The sequence below is a fragment of the Microcaecilia unicolor genome, chromosome 2, assembly GCF_901765095.1.
Source record: "Microcaecilia unicolor chromosome 2, aMicUni1.1, whole genome shotgun sequence".
In the NCBI taxonomy this organism is placed as follows: domain Eukaryota; kingdom Metazoa; phylum Chordata; class Amphibia; order Gymnophiona; family Siphonopidae; genus Microcaecilia; species Microcaecilia unicolor.
In genome coordinates this window covers 609,466,209-609,487,414 of record NC_044032.1, presented here as the reverse complement: position 1 = coordinate 609,487,414, position 21,206 = coordinate 609,466,209, and the positions used below count along the sequence as shown (strand labels likewise).

The window sequence follows — 21,206 nt, the reverse complement described above, 5'->3', positions numbered from 1 at the left end:
AGCACTCCTCTCGCTGCTGGACTACTGACTGCATCTTAGACAGCCAGCTCCTCCCCAGAACTATCTAAATTCCTATCTAGGTGACTCATGAGGTCTGCCACCTTCTCAACAGACAGGCAAGTGACCAGACAATCCCTACATCCACCAGTCATCCAGCTACTTACATGTCTTATGCTCTTGATCACTTGTAATTCCCATAGCAGTTCTGTTCAATTGGTCCAGCCAGTGAGAATATGCAAGTAGAGGTTTCTAACATAAACCATTCTCTCTATTGTTCACTTCATGTGCCCTATCTGCTTTATTATTTTCCTCCAATATAAATCATACGGTTAGATCTACTGAAGAAGACAGAGTCATACTGGCCCAGATCATCATTGGGAGTGGTTCACATATGGCAGCTTTGGAACAAGGAGAAAACTAATCTCTTGCAAAATATGAGGGTAAAGCAGAATGAAATATTTGGAGGTTAGATTTACTAGTTGTTTTTTCCCAGTTCTTAGCTCATGGTGGATTTTATCTCTGTCCATACTCAGAGCTGGATTAAGGCATAGGCAAACTAGGCATGTGCCTCGGGCCCAAAAGTTTAGGGACTGCCAAGTGTCTGGATTTTTTTTAGGATTCTACAAATTTATAAATTACTGGGCTCAAAGTCAGAATGATGGCTAAAGTGTCTAGATATTTTTCAGTTTAGCCTTCTGTAGCTCTCCAATCCTTCCCCATTCCAGTGCAGAGACTGTGGTAGGATCCAGCCAGTGGGGTGGCTTCTAGTCACAGGAAGCAGGGGCTGAGCTGCAAGGAGTAGAGTAGGTGGGAGGCTGAGCCCTGCATGGGTTTTGGAGAGCGCTGTGGAACTAATGAGTATTGTGGGGGAATGGGATTGTTGAAGTAAGAAGGAATTTAAGAAGGGATAAAGTTGAAGGGTTTGCGGCAGGCTGAAGAAAAGAATTGGCAGCAAATGCAAGAACTTTGTATGATGGTGTGGCGGTGGGAACACTACCTGAGAGAGTGCATGCACTTGTTTATGTTTCTGTCCTGCTTATTTTTGAAAGAGATCGCCGGCCATCTTCCGACACAAATTGGGAGATGGCCGGCCATCTCCTGAAGCCGGCCAAATCGCTATAATGGAAAGCAGATTTTGGCTGGCTCCAACTGCTTTCTGTCGCAGAGCCGGCCAAAGTTAAAGGGGGCGTTTCAGAAGGGTATAGGAGGCGGGATGGGGGCGTGCTTATAAGATGGCCGGCTTCGGACGATAATGGAAAAAAAAGATGGCCAGTTCTGACGAGCATTTCGCCGGCTTCACTTGGTCCATTTATTTTTACGTCCAAGCCTCAAAAAAGTGCCCCAATTGACCAGAGGACCACCGGAGGGAATCGGGGATGACCTCCCCTTACTCCCTCCCCCCAGTGGTCACCAACCCCCTCCCACCCAAAAAAAAAAAAACCTTTTTTGCCAGCCTCTATGCCAGCCTGAAATGTCATACCCAGCTCCCTGACAGCAGTATGCAGGTCCCTGGAGCAGTTTTTAGTGGGTCCAGTGCACTTCAGGCAGGTGGACCCAGGCCCATCCCCCCCCCTACCTGTTACACTTGTGTTGGTAAATGGGAGCCCTCCAACCCCCCCCCCCCCCAAACCCACTGTACCTAAATGTAGGTAAGCTCTCTGAGCAGGGACTGTCCTTCTATGTTAAATTGTACAGCGCTGCGTAACCCTAGTAGCGCTTTAGAAATGTTAAATAGTAGTAGTAGTAGGTGCCCCCCTTCACCCATAAGGGCTATGGTAATGGTGTAGAGTTGTGGGGAGTGGGTTTTGGGGGGGATTTGGGGGGCTCAGCACCCAAGGGAAGGGAGCTAGGCACCATGGAGCTATTTTTATTTTTAATTTTTAGAAGTGCCCCCCCTAGGATGCCCGGTTGGTGTCCTGGCATGTCAGGGGGACCAGTGCACTACAAATGCTGGCTCCTCCCATGACCAAATGCCTTGGATTTGGCCGGGTTTGAGATGGCCGGCCTCGGTTTCCATTATCGGCAAAAACCGATGCCGGCCATCTCAAACCCGGCCATCTCTGACATTTGGCTGGCCCCAACTGTATTATCGAAACGAAAGATGGCCAGCCATCTTTTTCGATAATACGGTTCGGGACCACCTTTTGCGGCGCCGGCCATATAGATGGCCGCCCATATAGATGGCCAGCGCCGTTCGATTATGCCCCTCCACGTCACATAAATAGATCCTCCCTTTGAAAATGCTGACTAGGCTTCTCTTTGAAAATATCCCCTTTGAAAGTCCACTGCTACAAATGTACCTGTTCACATACTAAAAGAAAAAGTTTTCAGCACAAGGAATTTATCCAGCTAGCTATTAAGTTTCCTGGGCACATTCCTTTGAACACTGGCCTAATACTGCCTTTTCTCTTTCTATATCTATATCCTTTCATAAACACCAAAGAAAGTGACATTTTTTATTTCATGGCTTCCATTTCTGAAACTTCTCTTGCAAGTAAAACTTTGTAAATATATACCTCAGACACATTGTCCCTTGACACCTCTGGTGGAGGGTAAAAATGACTTGTGCAACTTTGGTTCTTGGCTCACTGCTGCAGAGCTGCCAAGTTTTCCAGCTCCAGGAGGGAGACTTTTTGGCCAAACCAATGATTGAACTTACATGCCAATTTAGTGTGTTATTTGTAGTCTCTGATACCACCAAGTTAAATCATGTCCCATAATGTAATAGGATAGGGTTGCAGAAATCCAGGACTAGTTCAGAATTTTCTTCCTGGAACTGGGTAACTTGGCAGCTCTCCAGCCTATGCTTGCAGGGTCCTCTCGCTCACTCACAAAGTATTATTGCCACCATGCCCACAGATTGGCTGTGCTTTGCCTGCTACTTCTGGAGAAATGTTGGAGGAGGGGAAGGGGCAAGAGTGAGAAAAGAAGTAAATACAATGGAGGGGGGATGAGAAATCCTAGTAGGGGGGCCCACAAATAGGTTTGCCTAGGGTCCAATATATTGTTATTCCGGCCCTGCCCATACTAGTTTACAATCTAGATGTATCCGAGGCTGTGGGTGGTGAAATGACTTGCCCAAGGTCACAAGGAGTTTCAGTGGGAAAAACAGAATTTGAATGCTGGCTACCATGCTTCACATACTACTTCTCTAGCCACGTGCCTCATTTCTTTGTATAGGATCAATTAACACTCCTGAACCAATACAGCTAGAGTTAAGAATACACCTCCCATCTACCACAGATAGAGAAAAAAAATCTTCTCTGTGCAGCTCACTCAAAACCTACAGGCCCCCTCTAATATATCATTGCATCATTGATTGTGTACGTCATCTCCCCACTTCTAACAAAAATAAAACCCTTAATTAGATTTGTATATCTTATGCACAGCAGTGTAACATAATTTAAGCTTAAACTGTTATATTATGGAAGAAGGTATGAGACTACCAAATGTAAAAAAACTGCACTCTTACCTTATTCTGCTCATATTTGTCTTGAAAGATTTCCTTTACAGGAAAATCAATAAAGTGCTCCACCCTTTGCTTTGCTTTGGGTGTCACAGTTTGTGCACGTTGAAAAGATTCATTGACTTCACCATCAAGGTCATCAAGACATTTTTCCTGTAATTTTGATTTCTCATAGACTGCGCTCATCATTAGCTCTAAAACAGAGGGAGATCTGTTTCCACTGAGTTTCATCTGATCATTGTGAGCTTCATTTTCTTGCCATTCTAGGTCTAAAAGATCAAAAGTACAGAATACAGTTAATTATTGACATGCACTTTCTTACTAAGGACCTTTTAACACAGATTCCAATTTAAAGAAATCAATGAATAAGATAGATCTTGAAAAATCATGACACTACATATAGTCATTTTATTTTGCTCAATAAAAGTAAATTACCAATCTGTTTATGGAAAAAGTTCCACAAGCATTAAAAAAAACTATTGTGGTTGCCCTGTGTGTCCACTTGAAAGCATACTTGCTCATTAGGTAAACATCAAACATATAAACGGCGAGTGACCGTACTCACTCGCAAATGCGCAGTAGAGACCTTCTCTGCCCCGCCCCCACGTCAATACGTGATGACGGGGGGGGGGGGGGGCGGAACACAGAGGGTCTGTACTGCGCATTAATGCTGAGGGAGGGACACCGCCGTCTAACGCTCCCCCCACCCGAGTCGCCGCCGCCACCCACCTTCTACCCGGTCGGGCCCTCGCTCCGCTATTGAAACAGCGAGGGTCCGGGAACGCAGCACTGAGCTCTGCTGAGCTGCCGACATCGCCCTTCCTTCTTCTTCTCTGCCTCTGTCCCGCCCTCGACGACGTTACGTCACACGAGGGCGGGACAGGCAGAGAAGAAGAACGAAGGCCGACGTCGGCAGCTCAGCAGAGCTCAGTGCTGCGTTCCCGGACCCTCGCTGTTTCAATAGCGGAGCGAGGGCCCGGCCGGGTGGAAGGTGGGTGGTGACGGCTCGTGGGGGGGGGGGGGGGCGCGAACTCGGAGGGGGAGGGGCAGCGGCGAACTCGGCGGTGGGGGCGGGCCTTTCAACCCCCCCCCCCCCTTCCTATAATAGCCCGTTTTTACGGGCTCAAAGTCTAGTATTCAGTATAAAGGGACGGACGCTATTCATGCTCCTCCGCCTAGGCTGTATAAATAGCTCAATGCAGAAAATGTGAAGAATTTTGCTGCATTGGCAAACAGGCCAAAAGTTAAATAATAAACCTACATACAGTGCTGTGTGCTGGAGCCGGCTCAAACTGGCTCGCAAGAGCCAGTTGTTAAATTTTTTTAACATTTTGAAAGCCAGTTGTTGAAATCAGACAGGGCTCCCTCCTGCTCCCTGTTTGCCTCTCCTCCTGGCTCCCCCTTTACCAGGAGATAAAAAAAAATCTCTGCACGAATATAACAGTGCTAAGGCGTTCCTATAACCAGCCCCTCCAAATGGGGGTCACAAAAGGAAACAGGGGATTTCGGAACGTCACCACCAGAATAAAAATGATGGCAGAGGGAAAGGTCATGTAAATATAAAAAACCACCCAAACTCACTAAGCACAGGGAAAGCTATGTGCACAAATGCTCGTAGTCTATGTAAAAAGGTTCAAGACTTGCAAGCCCTGATGTTTGAAGAAAACTTGGATACTGTTGCTATTGCGAAGACGTGGTTCAACGATTCTCATGAATGGGATGTGACCGTACCGGGCTATAATCTTTTTAAGAAGGATAGAAAGGGCCGAAGAGGTAGAGGAGTGACTCTGTATGTGAGAGAGAATATCAGAGCGGCTGAAATGCGGGGAACCTGGGGAAAAGAAGAAGCTTTATGGATCGTCCTGGAAAGAGAAGACGGAACCTGTATCCACATGGGAGTTATCTACAGACCTCCTGCGCAAATGGAGAAGTTAGACAAGGATCTGATAGAAGATATTAAAAAGATTGGTATGAAAGGGAGGTGCTACTGTTGGGAGATTTCAATTTGTCTGAAGTGGATTGGAATGTCCCGTCTGCAGAATCGGATAGAAGTAGGGAGATTATGGATGCCTGTCAAAGTGCCTTGCTCAGACAAATGGTGATGGAACCCATGAGGGAAGGGTCGATGCTGGATCTAGTGCTCACTAATGGAGGTAGTGTTTCCGATATCCGGGTGGGTGCCCACCTATGTAATAGTGATCATCACACCGTATGGTTTGATATAAGGGTGAAGGCGGAGTGCGGACGCACAAAACTTAAAGTACTGGATTTCAGACATACTGATTTTGATAAAATGGGGGAAAACCTGAAGAAGGAGCTGTTGGCGTGGGAAGGTGTAAGAGAAGTGGAAAAACAGTGGTCCAAGCTAAAGGCTGCTATAAATATGGCAACTGATCTTTTTGTGAGGAAAGTAAACAAAAACAAGAGAAGCAAGAAGCCTATATGGTTCTCCAAACAAGTAGCTGAAAAAATAAGAGCAGTTGCTGTGGAAAGAGTTAGTGAGTGAAATTCTGATTGCTTTTTATTTTTGTTAAAAAAACAAAACAAAACCCTGCAGTGTGTGTGGGTACTGAGAAATTCTGACTCCTGAATAAAACATTCTCCTTCGATAGAAAAGGTTAGTGATTTTTGAAAATCATTTTTCTAGACCATTTTCCTTTAGTGAACTTACAAAGTTTAGAGTGAGAGAGTGGTGAATAAAACTGAAGACTTATCAGTAAGGGATAAATAAATAATTCTTACATACTGAAATCTGATGATTGAACTTAAAGCCAGAAGGAAACAGTGTTCTGACTGTGTTAGAAATCTGTGAAGCTGTGGGCTCTGTGTGTGTATGTGTGTGGGGGGGGGGTTCGTTTGGAAAAGGCAGGGGAGATGCTGAAGGGGAGAGAGAAAAAGATAGGGAGCAATGTTGGAGCTGGAGGGGAGGGAAAGAAAGGGAGCTATGTGGTATCCAGCCTTGACTTGAACACAGGTCACAGCATTTTGGGTCATTTTCAGTCCTAAAACTCAGCTTATACACGAGATTGACTTATACACGACTGCCGTTGCAGGGAAGGACGTGCCGTCGCTTCCCCTCCTTAGGAGGGAAATCATGTGCAAATGAGCTAACAGCGAGCAGCTCATTTGCATGCAATTTCTTCATGCATGCCCGTTCCTTTCCGGATCGGTAAGGGAAGGGCTTTTTCCATTCAGTTAGTGGGACCAGTGCACTACGAATGCTGGTTCCTCCCACGACCAAATGGCTTGGATTTGGTTGTTTCTGAGATGGGCGTCCTTGGTTTCCATTATTGCCAAAAACCAGGGAAGACCATCTCTAAGGTCGACCTAAATTTCATGATTTGGGCGTCCTCGACCGTATTATCAGAACAAAAGGACGACCATATTCTTTCGATAATACGGGTTGGCCCGCCCCTTTACGGGGCTGTCCTTAGAGATGGGCGCCCCTGTTCGATTATCCCCCTCCTTGCGACACAAACCCCATACTATTTTCAATGCTTATCTCTGAACTGCTTCAAATCTTTTTACATTCTTAGCAAGATAAGGCCTTGAAAACTAAACACAATAATCCAAGTGGGGCATTAACACCGCTTTTCTTTTGCTGGTTATACCACCAGGATTTCTCTGAGCTCCCTCAGTATCCTGGGATGTATTCCTTCCAGACCATAGCTTTGACAACTTTCAGATTTTCAGGTTATTTATAAACACTTTCTCTGTGAACAATGCTATAACCACTCCATTCCCAGATACACCCTCGGCAGCTGATCAAGGTCCTTCACCAAGATTTCCTTCCATGAACACAAAAGAGAAGTATTTGTTTAGCATTTTTGCTTTATCCTCATCACTCTCTACAGAGCTATTTCAGCATCTTTCAGTCTTCAAATTCCATTCCTAGCTTTTCTCCTTTCCCTCAATTTATCTGAAAAAAAGTCTTATCACCTCTCTTTACATATTTATCCATTGTTTTCTGCCGCTTTGGCTTTCGCTATTTCCCTCTTCGCTTCTTTGAGTTTATTCCGGAAATCTTTTCCATTATCCTCTTCTTACATTCATCTATATTTCTTGCATGCAGCCTCTTTTACAAATATTTTGTGTTACTTGTTTGGAAAACCATATAGGCTTCCTCTATCTCTTGTTTTTGTTTAACTTTACTTAAATAAAGATCTGTTTTGTGTATCTGCACTCCACTTTAGCTCTTATATCAAACCATATGGTGTGACAATCACTATTGCCTAGGTGGGCACCCACCTGGACGTTGGAAACACTGCCTCTATTTGTGAGTACTAGATCTAGCATTGACCCTTCCCTTGTGCATCCAGTCACCATTTGTCTGAGCAAAGCACTTTGATAGACATCCATGATCTCTCTGCTTCTTTCTGATTCTGACAACGGGACATTCCAATCCACATTAGGCAAGTTAAAATCTCCCAGCAACAGTGCCTCCCCTTTCATTCCAAGTTTATGGATATCTTCGATCAGATCATTGTCCAGCTTCTCTTTCTAGAATGATCCATATAGCTTCTTCCTTTCCCCAGGTTCCCTGCATTTTAGCCGCTCTGATATTATTTTTCACATACAGTGCCACTCTTCCTCCTTTTCGGCCCTGGATGATGGCAGAGCTGAGAAGTCCAACAAACCATTACTTATCCAATATTCAAATGACCACGGTTCTCAGAATCCACTCCCATCTTATGCTCTGGCATTGGCAGATCACAAGATCCCACTCTGCATGCATACTCAGAGAACATAAGAATAGCCATACTGGGTTGGACCAGTGTTTTGTTTTGTTACATTTGTACCCCGCACTTTCCCACTCATGGCAGGCTCAATGCGGCTTACTTGGGGCAATGGAGGGTTAAGTGACTTGCCCAGAGTCACAAGGAGCTGCCTGTGCCTGAAGTGGGAATTGAACTCAGTTCCTCAGTTCCCCTGGACCAAAGTCCACCACCCTAACCACTAGGCCACTACTCCACTCCAGTGGTTAATCTAGCCTAATATCCTGCTTCCAACAGTGGCCAATCCAAGTCACAAGTACCTGGCAGAAAACCAATTAGTAACAACATTCCATGCCAGCAATCCCAGGGCAAGCAGTAGCTTCCACCATGTCCATTCCATTAATAGTCTATGAACTTTTCCTCCAGGAACATGTCCAAACCTTTTTTAAACCCAGATATGCCAACTGCTGATACCACATCCTCCTGCAGCAAGTTCCAGAGTAACTGGTTTTGCATTTCTACTGACTGTTCATAATTCCAACACCTTCCAGAACAAGAATACTTTTGACCTCTTCTAGTGAGAAATTAGCCTTTAGTATGTGGTGAATTTTTAACTAGCCTCTGCTAAATCAGTATCTCTCAACTAATCAACATGACAAAACTTAACTGCATTGTTATGAAGATGAAAAACAAATTATTTCCATAAAAGCAGCTTGTATAAAAACTATGAGTTAAATATTCAAATAGATTTTACATGGATAAGTCCTTTGATTTCTTGTCACTCTGAATGGATAACTTATGGTGGTTTAAGTCAATATACGTTCAAAAATTATGCAGATAAAGGAGCCAAGAATACAGGTTTGCAAGGAGAAGAGTCAAAAATTATCAATATATGATTAATATATAATCATTGAATATGATTATCATTATCTATTTACCTTTTGCATATGGCTCTTCAACATATGCTGTTAAAATGGAGTCTCCAGATATGTCATCAGTTGATGCAATGATGTGTTTACTATTTAGTACTACTGAAGGAGGACTCGATAGCTGAAGGTCCTTTAAAAACAAACCAAATAAAATATATTAGCACTTAGGGGTATGTTTACTAAGGTGCGTTAGTGTTTTTAACACACCTGTAAATTTAAGGCGCTTTAAACACTAATGTGCCTATACATTTCTATGGGCGCGTTAGCATTTAACATGCATAAACCATTTATGCATGTTAAAACGCACCCATAGCATCACTTAGTAAACATAGGCGTTAGTTTTCTGCACAGTATGAGTAAATATGCTATAGTACAACCACAAGAAAAAACTAATGATTTTAATTAACTATTTCCTGATGACTGAAATCTAAACCAAGTGATACATGAACCAAAAATACAGGAGACATATTACACATCTGAAAGGGTAATTTTATAACAAAGTGCCTAGGCAGGAAAGGTACATAGGTGTTTATATATTGTATCAATTTGATAAAGTGCTAAAAATCTTGCACTCATACTAAAAAAAATGGAAACGTATACAGTGCAACGTTGTAAACACTCAGTCCTTGGTTCTTGATTTTGATTGCCAATAATTAACAACTGAAATAGTAATCAAAATCAAAAAACATAATTTATTAAGAACTATGGAGAGGAATGGGTATGTACTGGGTAGGAAGCATAAGGAGATGGGTACTATGTATTTTATTATGTAAATACAAACTAGAGAACACCTATGACAAATTATTTAAGACAAATTAATAATTTGTTTTATATTTCAAACTGATTATATTAAACTGAGTCATCAGAAAGTTGTATAAAAGAGCATCAGATCCATGTATTAAAACAGAAGGAAGGAAGACCAAACGACAGCTGGCATGGTTAAAAAGGTGAGGTGAAGGCAGCTATTAGAGCTAAAAGAAAATTCTGCAAAAAATGGAAGAAGGATCTGATTGAAAATAATACAAAACAGCATAAGGAATGACAAGTCAAATGCAAAGCGCCAATAAGGAAGGCAAAGAGGGACTTTGAAAAAAAGATTTTGTTGGAAGCAAAAACACATAGTAAAAAAATTTATTTTTGGTATATTAAAATCAAGAAGCTGGCAAAACAATCAGTTGGCCTGCTAGATGACCGAAGGGTAAAGGGGGGGGGGGGGGGGGGGGGGGAGATTAAACAATTTTTTTGCTTCGGTCTTCACTAAAGAAGAGTTGAGAGAAATGCCGATGCCAGAAATGGAATTCAAAGCTGGCAAGTCAGAGAAACTGAATGAAATCTCTATAAACCCGGAAGATGTAGTGGCGCAATTTGATAAATTGAAGAGTAGCAAATCACATGAACTGGTGGATGATATTCATCCCCGAGTACTGACAGAATTGAAAAATGAACTTGCAGAACTACTGTTAGTAATATGTAATTTATCTTTCAAATCATGCATAGTACCAGAAGATTGGAGGGTGGCCAATGTAACACCAATTTTTTAAAAAATGTTACAGAGGTGATCCGGGAAATTATAGACCAGTGAGCCTGATGTCGGGCACAATGGTATAGGCTATTATAGAGAACAAACTCAATGATAGAATTCAAAAATGAAATTGCAGAACTATTGTTAGTAATATGTAATTTATCTTTAAAATCGAGTGTGGTACTGGAAGATTGGAGGGTGGCCAATGTAATGCCGATTTTTAAAAAAGGTTCCAGAGGAGATCCGGGAAATTATAGACCAGTGAGCCTGACGTCAGTGCCAGGCAAAATGGTACAGACTATTATAAAGAACAAAATTACAGAGCATATTCAAAAGCATAGATTTAGTGAAGGGAAATCTTGCCTCACCAATCTATTACATTTCTTTGAAGGGGTGAACAAACATGTGGATAAAGGTGAACCGGTAGATACTGTGTATTTGGATTTTGAAAAGGCATTTAACAAAGTACCCCACCGACCCAACATAAAAACCCAAGTCCCTGCGACACTGCAAAACCAAAGACTGTAATGGACACACCTTAACCCTCATCCCCTCTCCCTAACTTCACCCTATGTATCTACCAAACACGATCCTTCTTACCATCAATAACACCTGTATTTGTTCACACTGCAACTGGCGAACGCCGTTACGGTACCATGTAAGCCACATTGAGCCTGCAAATAGGAGGGAATATGTGGGATACAAATGAAACAAAATAAAGACCCCAGAGGAAATTGGAGATTCATGGGCTAGGAGGTAATGTTCTACTGTGGATTAAAAACTGGTTAAAAGGTAGAAAACAGACAGTAGGGTTAAATAGTCAGTATTCTCAATGGAGAAGGGTAGATAGTGGGATTCTTCAGGGGTCTGTGCTGGGACCACTGCTTTTTAACATATTTATAAATGGTCTAGAGATTGGGAGTAATTAGTGAGGTAATTAAATTTGCTGACGACGCAAAGTTATTCAAAGTTGTTAAATCGCAAGAGGATTGTGAAAAATTACAAGAGAATCTTAAAAGACTGGGAGACTGGGCATCCAAATTGCTGATGACGTTTAATGTGAGCAAGTGCAAAGTGATGCATGTGGAAAAGAGGAACCCAAACTATAGCTAAGTGATGCAAGGTTCCACATTAGGAGTCAGTGACTAGGAAAGAGATCTAGGTGTATTCGTTGATGATACGTTGAAACCCTCTACTCAGTGTGCGGCAGCGGCTAAGAAAGCAAACAGAATGTTAGGTATTATTAGGAAAGGAATGGAAAACAAAAATGAGGATGTTATAATGCCTTTGTATCGCTCCATGGTGCAACCGCCCATGTGCCCAGAATGTGACTGATGGGAAGTAACAAAGCAGTGAAAATATGGGAGGGACCCTAGCAGCCCCGTTGACAAAACGCACGCTTCAAAAGCAACCTGACGACGACGGAGGATGTCTAAACGGCAGTGCTTAGAAAAAGAATGTAGATACGACTAGATCACCGCCCTACAAATGTCTTGTGGAGGCACCAGACAACGTTCTGCCCACGAGGCTACCTGACATCTTGTAGAATGAGCCTTAACATGCTCTAGAACAGGTTTCCCCAGAAAGAAGATAAGCTAATCATTACTTAAAGTCATCGAGAAATAGTAGGTTTAGAGGCCATGAACCCCTTACGCTCACCTCCAAACCGAACAAACGATCAGATCGGCGGATGTCATCAGTGGAATCAATATAGTGCTTCAACACCCATTTGACATCCAAACACTTCAAATGCCGCTGCTCCTCTGATCCGGAAAAAAACCTAACACAGGCCATAGCACCGGCTGAGAAACATGAAAACTGAGTCACTACCTTGGGAAGAAAGGAAGGGACGGTCCGCAACACTACTCGATCAGAACAGAAGTGTAAAAACGGAGATCAACACGGCAGCGCCTGCAACTCCAAAACTCGCCTAGCCGAAGCAATGGCTACCAAAAATACTGTCTTCAGAGTCAAGTCCTTCAAGGTACAGGACGACAAAGGCTCGAAGGGAAGCTTAGTAAAAATCGCAAGTACCAAATTCAGATCCCAACGAGGAAAAGAACATTGCGAGGGAGAACGAAGGATATTATCCCCCTTCAAAAAGCGCACCACATTCAGATGACTAGCTAAAGACCTCCCTTGGATATGACCACGAAAAGACGACAAAACCGCAACCTGCACCTTAAGAGAGGCCAAATGAAGGCCTTTGACAAAGCCCCCTGCAAAAAATCCCAAATTACAGAACCGAAGCACTAAATGGAGATAAGCTAAAGCCCTTACACCAGTCCTCAAATATCCTTCAAGTGCGCACATAAATCAAAGAAGTAAAACATTGACGAGAGCGAAGCATAGAAGCAATGAGCTGAGCAGAATAACCTTTCTTAATCAGTTTAGCCCTTTCAAGAGCCAGGCCGTAAGACAGCATCGATCCGGATCCGGATGAACGAATGGACCCTGCGAGAAGAAACCTCGCTGGACCAGAAGTCTGAAGGATAGATCCACCAGAAGACGTCAAAGATCGGCACACCACAGCCTTCGAGGCCAGACCAGTGCCACCAAAATCAGACGTCCCCCGTGTGTCTCGACCTTCTGAAGAAGACGCCCTATCAGAGGTCAAGGAGGAAAGGCATACATTAGACTGGCTGATGAGGATTGTAGAAGAGCGTCCACGCCCTGCACATTGGGATCCTTGCGACGACTGAAGAACAGAGGAAGTTTTGCATTGCTGGCGGGGGCAAACAGATCCATTATGGGAGACCCCCAACGATCGAGTAACAGCCGCAACGCCACTTTGGTTAGCGACCACTGTCTGGAATCGAGCATGTGACGACTGAGAAAATCTGCTTGAACATTTAGGACCCCTGCTACATGAGCCGCTGAAAGAGCCACCAGATGAGCGTCCGCCCATTGAAGCAATACCGACGCCTTTCCCTCCAACGGCAAAGTCCTCATTCCTCGTTGTCAAATGATATATGCAACTACTGCGACATTGCCTGAGATTATTCGAACTGCTCAGCCTCTCAGAAGAAGAAGAAACCTCTGGAGCGCCAGACAAATCGCTCTGGTCCCTAACAGGTTTGATTGAAAATGTCTTCTGATGAGACCAGAGACCCTGAGCAAACTGCTTCTGACAGTGAGCTCCCCAGCCATAGAGACTGGCATCCGCCGACACTACAGACCAGCATGGCTGATCTAAAGGCATACCTTTGGTCAAATTGGACTCTCGAAGCCACCAATGTAGACTAGTCTTCAACTGGAGCGAAAGAAGCAAAGTTTGATGAAGCAAAACCTTCTGAGATGACCATCTCAACAGTAGCGACCTCTGAAGAGGCCTCATGTGAGTCCTAGCCTAGGGCACCACCTCGATCGCTACCGCCATGGTTCCCAAAACCTGTAGAAAATCTCTTGCCAACGGACTCGAATTCTGCCCGAAGCGACGAATTTTAGTCTGGAACTTGAGGACTGGAAACTGAATTTCAATATGCCCTTGAAAGAAGGCTGTGTTTTGGCAGGAAAATGGTGAACACCAAATGTCAGGCACTTGCTAGATTGAAAGAAACAACTAATCAAGAAAATCAACCCAACCAGATTGATCGGAAAAGAAAAGTTAGTGTTAGGTAGGGATCCAGTCTCCAATTTTCTGATTTAAGGGAGTATTAAACTCAATGTCACCCTTTCTCACACACCCCTCAGCAAAATAGCCCAGTCACACTCAGCCATTCTCACAAACCCCTACTCACCCCATTCTAATACAGCACTCAGCAAAACACCCTACTCACACACCCCTCAGCAAAACAACCACAATCATACACCCCAGAATAGCACTCCCTCACTCACACTCATCCTTCAGTACCACATCCCCAGACACTCACCCATTCTCACACACTCCAGAATAACACACCTCCACACACACTCACCCCTCAGCAGTACACCTCTACTCACAAAACCACAGAATAGCACAACCCCACTCACATTCATTTGTTCTCACACACTACTCAGCAAAACACCCCATTCACACTCACACCCTCCTCAGCAAAACACTCACACTCACCCATTCTCACACACCTCTCAGCAGAAAACCTCCACTCAAACCCTCTTCACAGTACACCTCATTCATTCTCACACTCACCCCTCAGCAGTACACCCCCACTCACCCATTCTCAGATCCACTTAGTAGCATACACCCATTCACACTCATTCTCACATCTCCCTCAGTAGTACACCCCCATGCATACTCACCCATTCTAACACCTCCCCTCAACAGTACAACTCCTTAGTAGCACATCCTCACTCACCCATTCTAACATACCCATTCACACTCACTCTCAGCAGTACACCCCCACTCAGCTATTTTCACACACCCCTCAGCACTGCCTATGTTTAAGGCTCTCTTAAAGTAGAATCTATTTAAAGCAGACCATACTTTTCGGGCCAGTCATGGATCCAGACACTAAACAGTTTGTTTTCTATCCAGGGCAGTTAAAACTACAATGGAAAATGAAATATTGCTTACAGATCAGCGAAAAAGATAGGCTAAACTAAGAGTTGCTTCTTCTGGTATAGCTGCCACATTACTTCAAGGAAGTCGAACCACTCACTCAACTTTTAAATTGCTTCTTAACTTAGCTCATACTGAGAACTCAGTTTGTCAAATAAACAAAGGAACATGTCTAGCCAATTTATTACAACAATGTAGCCTCATTGTTTGGGATGAATGCACCATGGCTCATAAGCATGCTCTAGAAGCAGTCAACAGAAGCCTACAAGACTTGAGAAATAATAAGAATTTGATGTGAGGAATTTTTACAGTCCTTTCTGGTGACTTTCAACAAACACTGCCTGTCATTCAAAAAAGTACGATGTACAATGAACTCAAAGCTTGCCTCAAGTCCTCCACTCTTTGGACTTCTGTGCAGCATTTAAAACTGACCAAAAATATGCAAACAAAAACTTTAGGCAACAAATCTGTTGAACTATTTTCAAAAAATCTTCTAGAGTTAGAAGAAGGAAAAATAAAATGTGATGCTGATGGACAAATAACTATAACTCCAGATTTATTCAACATTGTAGAAGAAATTAATAGTTTAAAGGAAAAAATATTTTCAAACATTGCAAATCATTATCTAAACGGTTATGCGAATGAGTAATTCTAGCTCCGAAAAACTTAAAATGTCAATGAAATGAACAATGAAATCCAAGAAATGGTACCAGGTAAAACTAAAGAGTATTTGTCCATTGATACAATGCAAGATAATAATGGCATTGTAAATGGTAAAATTATGTATCATACCTGATAATTTTCTTTCCATTAATCATAGCTGATCAATCCATAGACTGGTGGGTTGTGTCCATCTACCAGCAGGTGGAGATAGAGAGCAATCCTTTTGCCTCCCTATATGTGGTCATGTGCTGCCGGAAACTCCTCAGTATGTCGATATCAAAGCTCCATCCGCAGGACTCAGCACTTAGAGAATTACACCCACAAAGGGACACTCTGCCCAGCTCACCACCGCCGAAACGGGGGAGGGGAATTAACCCAGCTCATCCCCACACAAGTGGGGGAGGGGAATCCGTCCAGCTCATCCCCGCGGAGCGGGGGAGGGACACCACACCCGCCGATGCGGGGGGATCTGGCTTATCCTGCAACCGCAACCGCGGGAGGAGCTGACTGACCCTAACACCGCCGAAGCGGGAGGGGCACAAAGCTGCCCTACAGCCGCACGAAGCGGGAGGGAGTGCCGGCAGAATTTAAATCTCAATCCAGCCCCGTAAAACGGAGGGGAGAGGAATGCAGCAGCTCACTGTAACACAAACTCGTCTCAACTCTTGAAGAATCCAAGTGAAAAAAGAACTTGAACACGAAGTCCTCCTGAAGTAACTGAAGACTAAACTTGAACCTAAAATTCAACCAGAATATAAACAGTACAGATATCTGGGAGGGGCTATGGATTGATCAGCTATGATTAATGGAAAGAAAATTATCAGGTATGATACATAATTTTACCTTCCATATCATCATGCTGATCAATCCATAGACTGGTGGGATGTACCGAAGCAGTACTCACCCAGGGCGGGACATAGAAATCCCTGACCGCAACACTGAAGCTCCAAACCGGGCCTCCGCCCGAGCAGCCACAGTCAAGCGGTAATGCCTGGAAAAGGTATGGGCCGAAGCCCAAGTTGCCGCCTTGCAAATCTCTTCCAAGGAGACGGACCCGGCCTCTGCCATCGAGGCCGCCTGAGCTCTAGTGGAGTGAGCCTTCAGCTGGATAGGCGGCACCTTCCCCGCGGCCACATAAGCCGCTGCAATGGCTTCCTTGACCCATCTTGCCACTGTAGGCTTAGCAGCCTGCAGACCCTTACGAGGACCTGCAAACAGGACAAACAGATGATCCGATTTCAGGAAATCATTGGTCACTTCCAAGTATCTGATGATGACACGTCTCACATCCAGATATTTGAGAGCAGAGTATTCCTCTGGGTAGTCCTCCCTACGAAAGGAAGGGAGACAGAGCTGCTGATTCACATGGAAGCGAGAAACAATCTTGGGCAGGAAGGAAGGCACTGTGCGAATAGTCACTCCTGCCTCAGTGAACTGCAGAAAAGGCTCTCGACATGAGAGTGCCTGGAGCTCGGAAACTCTTCTGGCTGAAGTGATAGCCACCAAAAAGACTGCTTTCAACGTCAGGTCTTTCAGAGATGCCCTCGACAAGGGTTCAAAAGGCGGCTTCTGCAATGCTCTTAGCACCAGGTTGAGATTCCACGCAGGCACCACTGAGTGCAGAGGAGGGCGCAGGTGATTAACTCCCTTGAGAAAGCGCACCACATCTGGCTGCGAAGCCAGGGAAACACCCTTCAAGCGACCCCTGAAGCAAGCCAGAGCCGCTACCTGGACTTTAAGGGAACTGAGCGACAGGCCTTTCTCCAGACCCTCTTGCAGGAACACCAACACTGAAGAAACTGGAGCAGTGAAGGGAGAAAGTGAGCCTGCTTCACACCACGCTGCAAAGATACGCCAAACCCTGATGTAAGCAGTAGAAGTAGAGCGCTTCCTCGCTCTCAGCATAGTGGCGATGATCTTGTCTGAGAAGCCCTTTTTCCTCAGACGCTGCCGCTCAATAGCCAGGCCGTAAGACCAAAGGGGGAGGGATCCTCCATCACCACGGGACACTGATGTAACAGGCCCTGCTCCACTGGCAGCCGCAGAGGATCGTCGACGGAGAGCCTGATCAAGTCCGCATACCAGGGACGTCTGGGCCAATCCGGACCCACCAGGATTATCCGGCCCGGATGCTTTGCCACCCGGTCTAGCACCCTTCCCAGCATGGGCCAGGGCGGGAACACCCAACGTGTAATTAGACTCTGGAATTCATTGCCGGAGAACGTGGTACGGGCGGTTAGCTTGACGGAGTTTAAAAAGGGATTAGATAGATTCCTAAAGGACAAGTCCATAGACCGCTATTAAATGGACTGGAAAAATTCCTCATTTTTAGGTATAACTTGTCTGGAATGTTTTTACGTTTGGGGAGCGTGCCAGGTGCCATTGACCTGGATTGGCCACTGTCGGTGACAGGATGCTGGGCTAGATGGACCTTTGGTCTTTCCCAGTATGGCACTACTTATGTACTTATGTACTTGTGTCGGCCACTTTTGGAGAAGAGCATCTACTCCCAGGGATCGAGGGTCCCGTCCTCTGCTGAAAAAGCGCGGCACTTGGCAATTGGCCGATGACGCCATCAGATCTAGGCTCGGCTGGCCCCAGCGCTTCGTGATGTCCAAGAACGCCTGAGCAGATAGCTGCCACTCTCCGGGTTCCAAGGTATGGCGACTGAGAAAGTCCACCTTGACATTCATGACTCCGGCAATGTGGGCCGCTGACAGCTGTTCCAGGTTCGCTTCCGCCCACTGGCATAGATTCATGGCCTCCTTGGCTAGAGGGGCGCTCTTGGCACCTCCCTGGCGGTTGACATAGGCCACAGCCGTGGCATTGTCCGACAGGACCCGTACTGGCTTCAACGCCAGTACCGGGATGAACTCCAAAAGCGCCAACCGAATGGCTCTGAGTTCCAGGAGGTTGATAGACCACTTTGCCTCCGCAGGAGACCAGAGCCCCTGCGCTGTCCTTCCCAAGCAGTGGGCTCCCCAGCCCCACAAAGAGGCGTCCGTCGTGACGACAATCCACTCCGGGGTCACCAGAGGCATTTCCGCAGACAACTTGTCTGTCTGCATCCACCAGCTCAGTGCCTTGCGCACTGCTGGGTCCAAGGGAAGGCGCACAGCATAATCCTCCGACATCGGAGTCCAGCGCTGCAGCAGAGAGTGTTGTAGTGGTCTCATATGAGCCCTGGCCCAGGGCACTACTTCCATCGTGGCCGTCATAGAGCCCAACAGCTGCACATAGTCCCAAGCCCGAAGAGGAGAGGCTACTAGGAACTGGTCCACCTGAGCCAGAAGTTTGACAATCCGATTGTCTGGCAGGAACACTCTGCCCACTTGGGTGTCGAATCGAACTCCCAGATACTCCAGGGACTGAGTCGGGCGCAGCTGGCTCTTCTCCCAGTTGATGATCCATCCCAGGGAGCTCAAAAGAGCAACTACCCGGTCCACAGCTTTGCCGCACTCTGCATAAGAGGGGGCTCGGATCAACCAGTCGTCCAGATAAGGATGGACTTGTACTCCTTCCTTTCGCAGGAAGGCCACTATGACCACCATTACTTTGGAAAAGGTCCGCGGAGCAGTAGCCAACCCGAAAGGGAGGGCTCTGAACTGGAAGTGTCGTCCCAGGACTGCAAAACGCAGAAAGCGTTGATGAGGAGGCCAGATGGGAATATGCAGGTACGCTTCCTTGATGTCCAAGGAAGCCAAGAACTCTCCTGCCTTCACTGCCGCTATAACAGAGCGGAGAGTCTCCATGCGAAAGTGCCGCACTTTCAAGGCCCGATTGACCCCTTTGAGGTCGAGGATAGGCCGGACAGAACCTCCTTTCTTTGGTACCACAAAGTAAATGGAGTAACGTCCCTTGCCAATCTGATTTTCTGGCACCGGAACGACCGCACCCAGGCGGATCAGGTTGTCCAAGGTCTGCTGCACTGCCACAGCTTTGACCGGAGACTTGCAGGGAGAGAGTACAAACCCGTCTCTTAAAGGTCGGCAGAACTCTAGCTTGTAGCCGTCTCTGATGACTTCCAGCACCCAAGCGTCTGAAGTTATTGTGGTCCACTCGCCCAGAAACGAGGACAGCCGTCCTCCAATCTGCACTGGGGCGTGGACCAAGGCCCCGTCATTGGGTACGAGACCCTGGGGGAGGACCGGAGGGAGCACCTCCGGGACGGCGGTCTCTGCGAAAGGAATGCTGCTTGGGGGAGAAATTCCTCTTGAAGGAAGAGGGGGCAGAGGAGCCCGACCTGCCTGGGCGGTACCGACGGGCTTCCTGAAACCGTCCTCTGGAGGTACCGGGGCGAGTACTAGCCCGAGCCCTGACCTCTGGTAACTTCTTGCCCTTAGACGTGCCGAGATCGGTCACGATTTTGTCCAGCTCGACCCCAAAGAGCAGCTTGCCTTTAAAAGGCAATCTAGCCAGGCGGGATTTAGAGGCGTGGTCAGCAGACCAATGCTTCAGCCAAAGCCACCGCCGCGCAGAGATTGTCTGAGCCATGCCTTTAGCTGAGGCCCTCAAGACATCATACAGCAAGTCTGCCAAATAGGCTAAGCCCGATTCCAGGGCCGGCCAATCAGCCCTCAAGGAATGATCCGAGGGGGAAGCCCGCTGCACCATAGTCAGGCACGCCCTGGCCACATAGGAGCCGCAAACTGAGGCCTGCAAACTTAAAGCAGCCGCCTCAAAGGACGACCTTAAGGCCGCCTCCAATCTTCTGTCTTGGGCGTCCTTTAGGGCCGTGCCACCTTCCACCGGCAACGCCATTTTCTTAGTCACCGCAGTGATTAAAGAATTTACGGTAGGCCACAGATAGGCCTCACGTTCACTTTCAGGCAAAGGATAGAGGCGGGACATAGCCCTAGCCACTTTAAGGCTCGCTTCCGGGACATCCCATTGAGCCGAAATTAAGGTGTGCATGGCATCATGCACGTGGAAGGTTCTAGGCGGGCGCTTCGTCCCCAGCATAATGGCAGAGCCAATAGGGGCTGAGGGAGAGACGTCCTCCGGAGAGGAAATCTTCAAAATGCTCATGGCCTGCACTAACAGGTTGGGCAAATCCTCTGAGCTAAAAAGCCGCGCTGCAGAGGGGTCATCCGCTCCAACCGAGCGGGGATCCGTCTCCTCCAAGGAATCCGCAAAGGACCGTTGGGAGAACTCAGATACGCTGCCCTCATCTACATCGGAGGAGACAAAGTCCTCCAAGGCCTGGGAATCAACCCGAGGGCGTTTACCTCCGGGGACCTCAACCTCTTTACCAGACGAGGGAGCAGGGGCAGCGTTTTGCATAAGGAAGGCCTGATGCAGCAGCAAAACAAACTCGGGGGAGAAACCCCCCAGACTGTGCACTTCCGCAGCCTGGGCTACCGCCCTAGACGCACCCTCAACCGGCGCTCGCAAGAGCGGGGGAGAGACATGC

General features: G+C 46.3%; 1 protein-coding gene across 3 annotated transcripts in view; it reads right to left on the bottom strand.

Moving 5' to 3' along the window:
- Positions 1-21,206, bottom strand: part of MAP9 (microtubule associated protein 9) — a 244,704-nt gene that overhangs the window by 175,823 nt on the left and 47,675 nt on the right. For all 3 annotated transcript variants that reach the window (XM_030191616.1, XM_030191617.1, XM_030191618.1), the window contains exons 6-7: positions 9,120-9,240; positions 3,473-3,735 (exon numbers count right to left, since the gene is read on the bottom strand). In XM_030191616.1, coding sequence (XP_030047476.1) covers positions 3,473-3,735; positions 9,120-9,240 — 384 coding nt within the window. The remainder of the gene's footprint in view (positions 1-3,472; positions 3,736-9,119; positions 9,241-21,206) is intronic.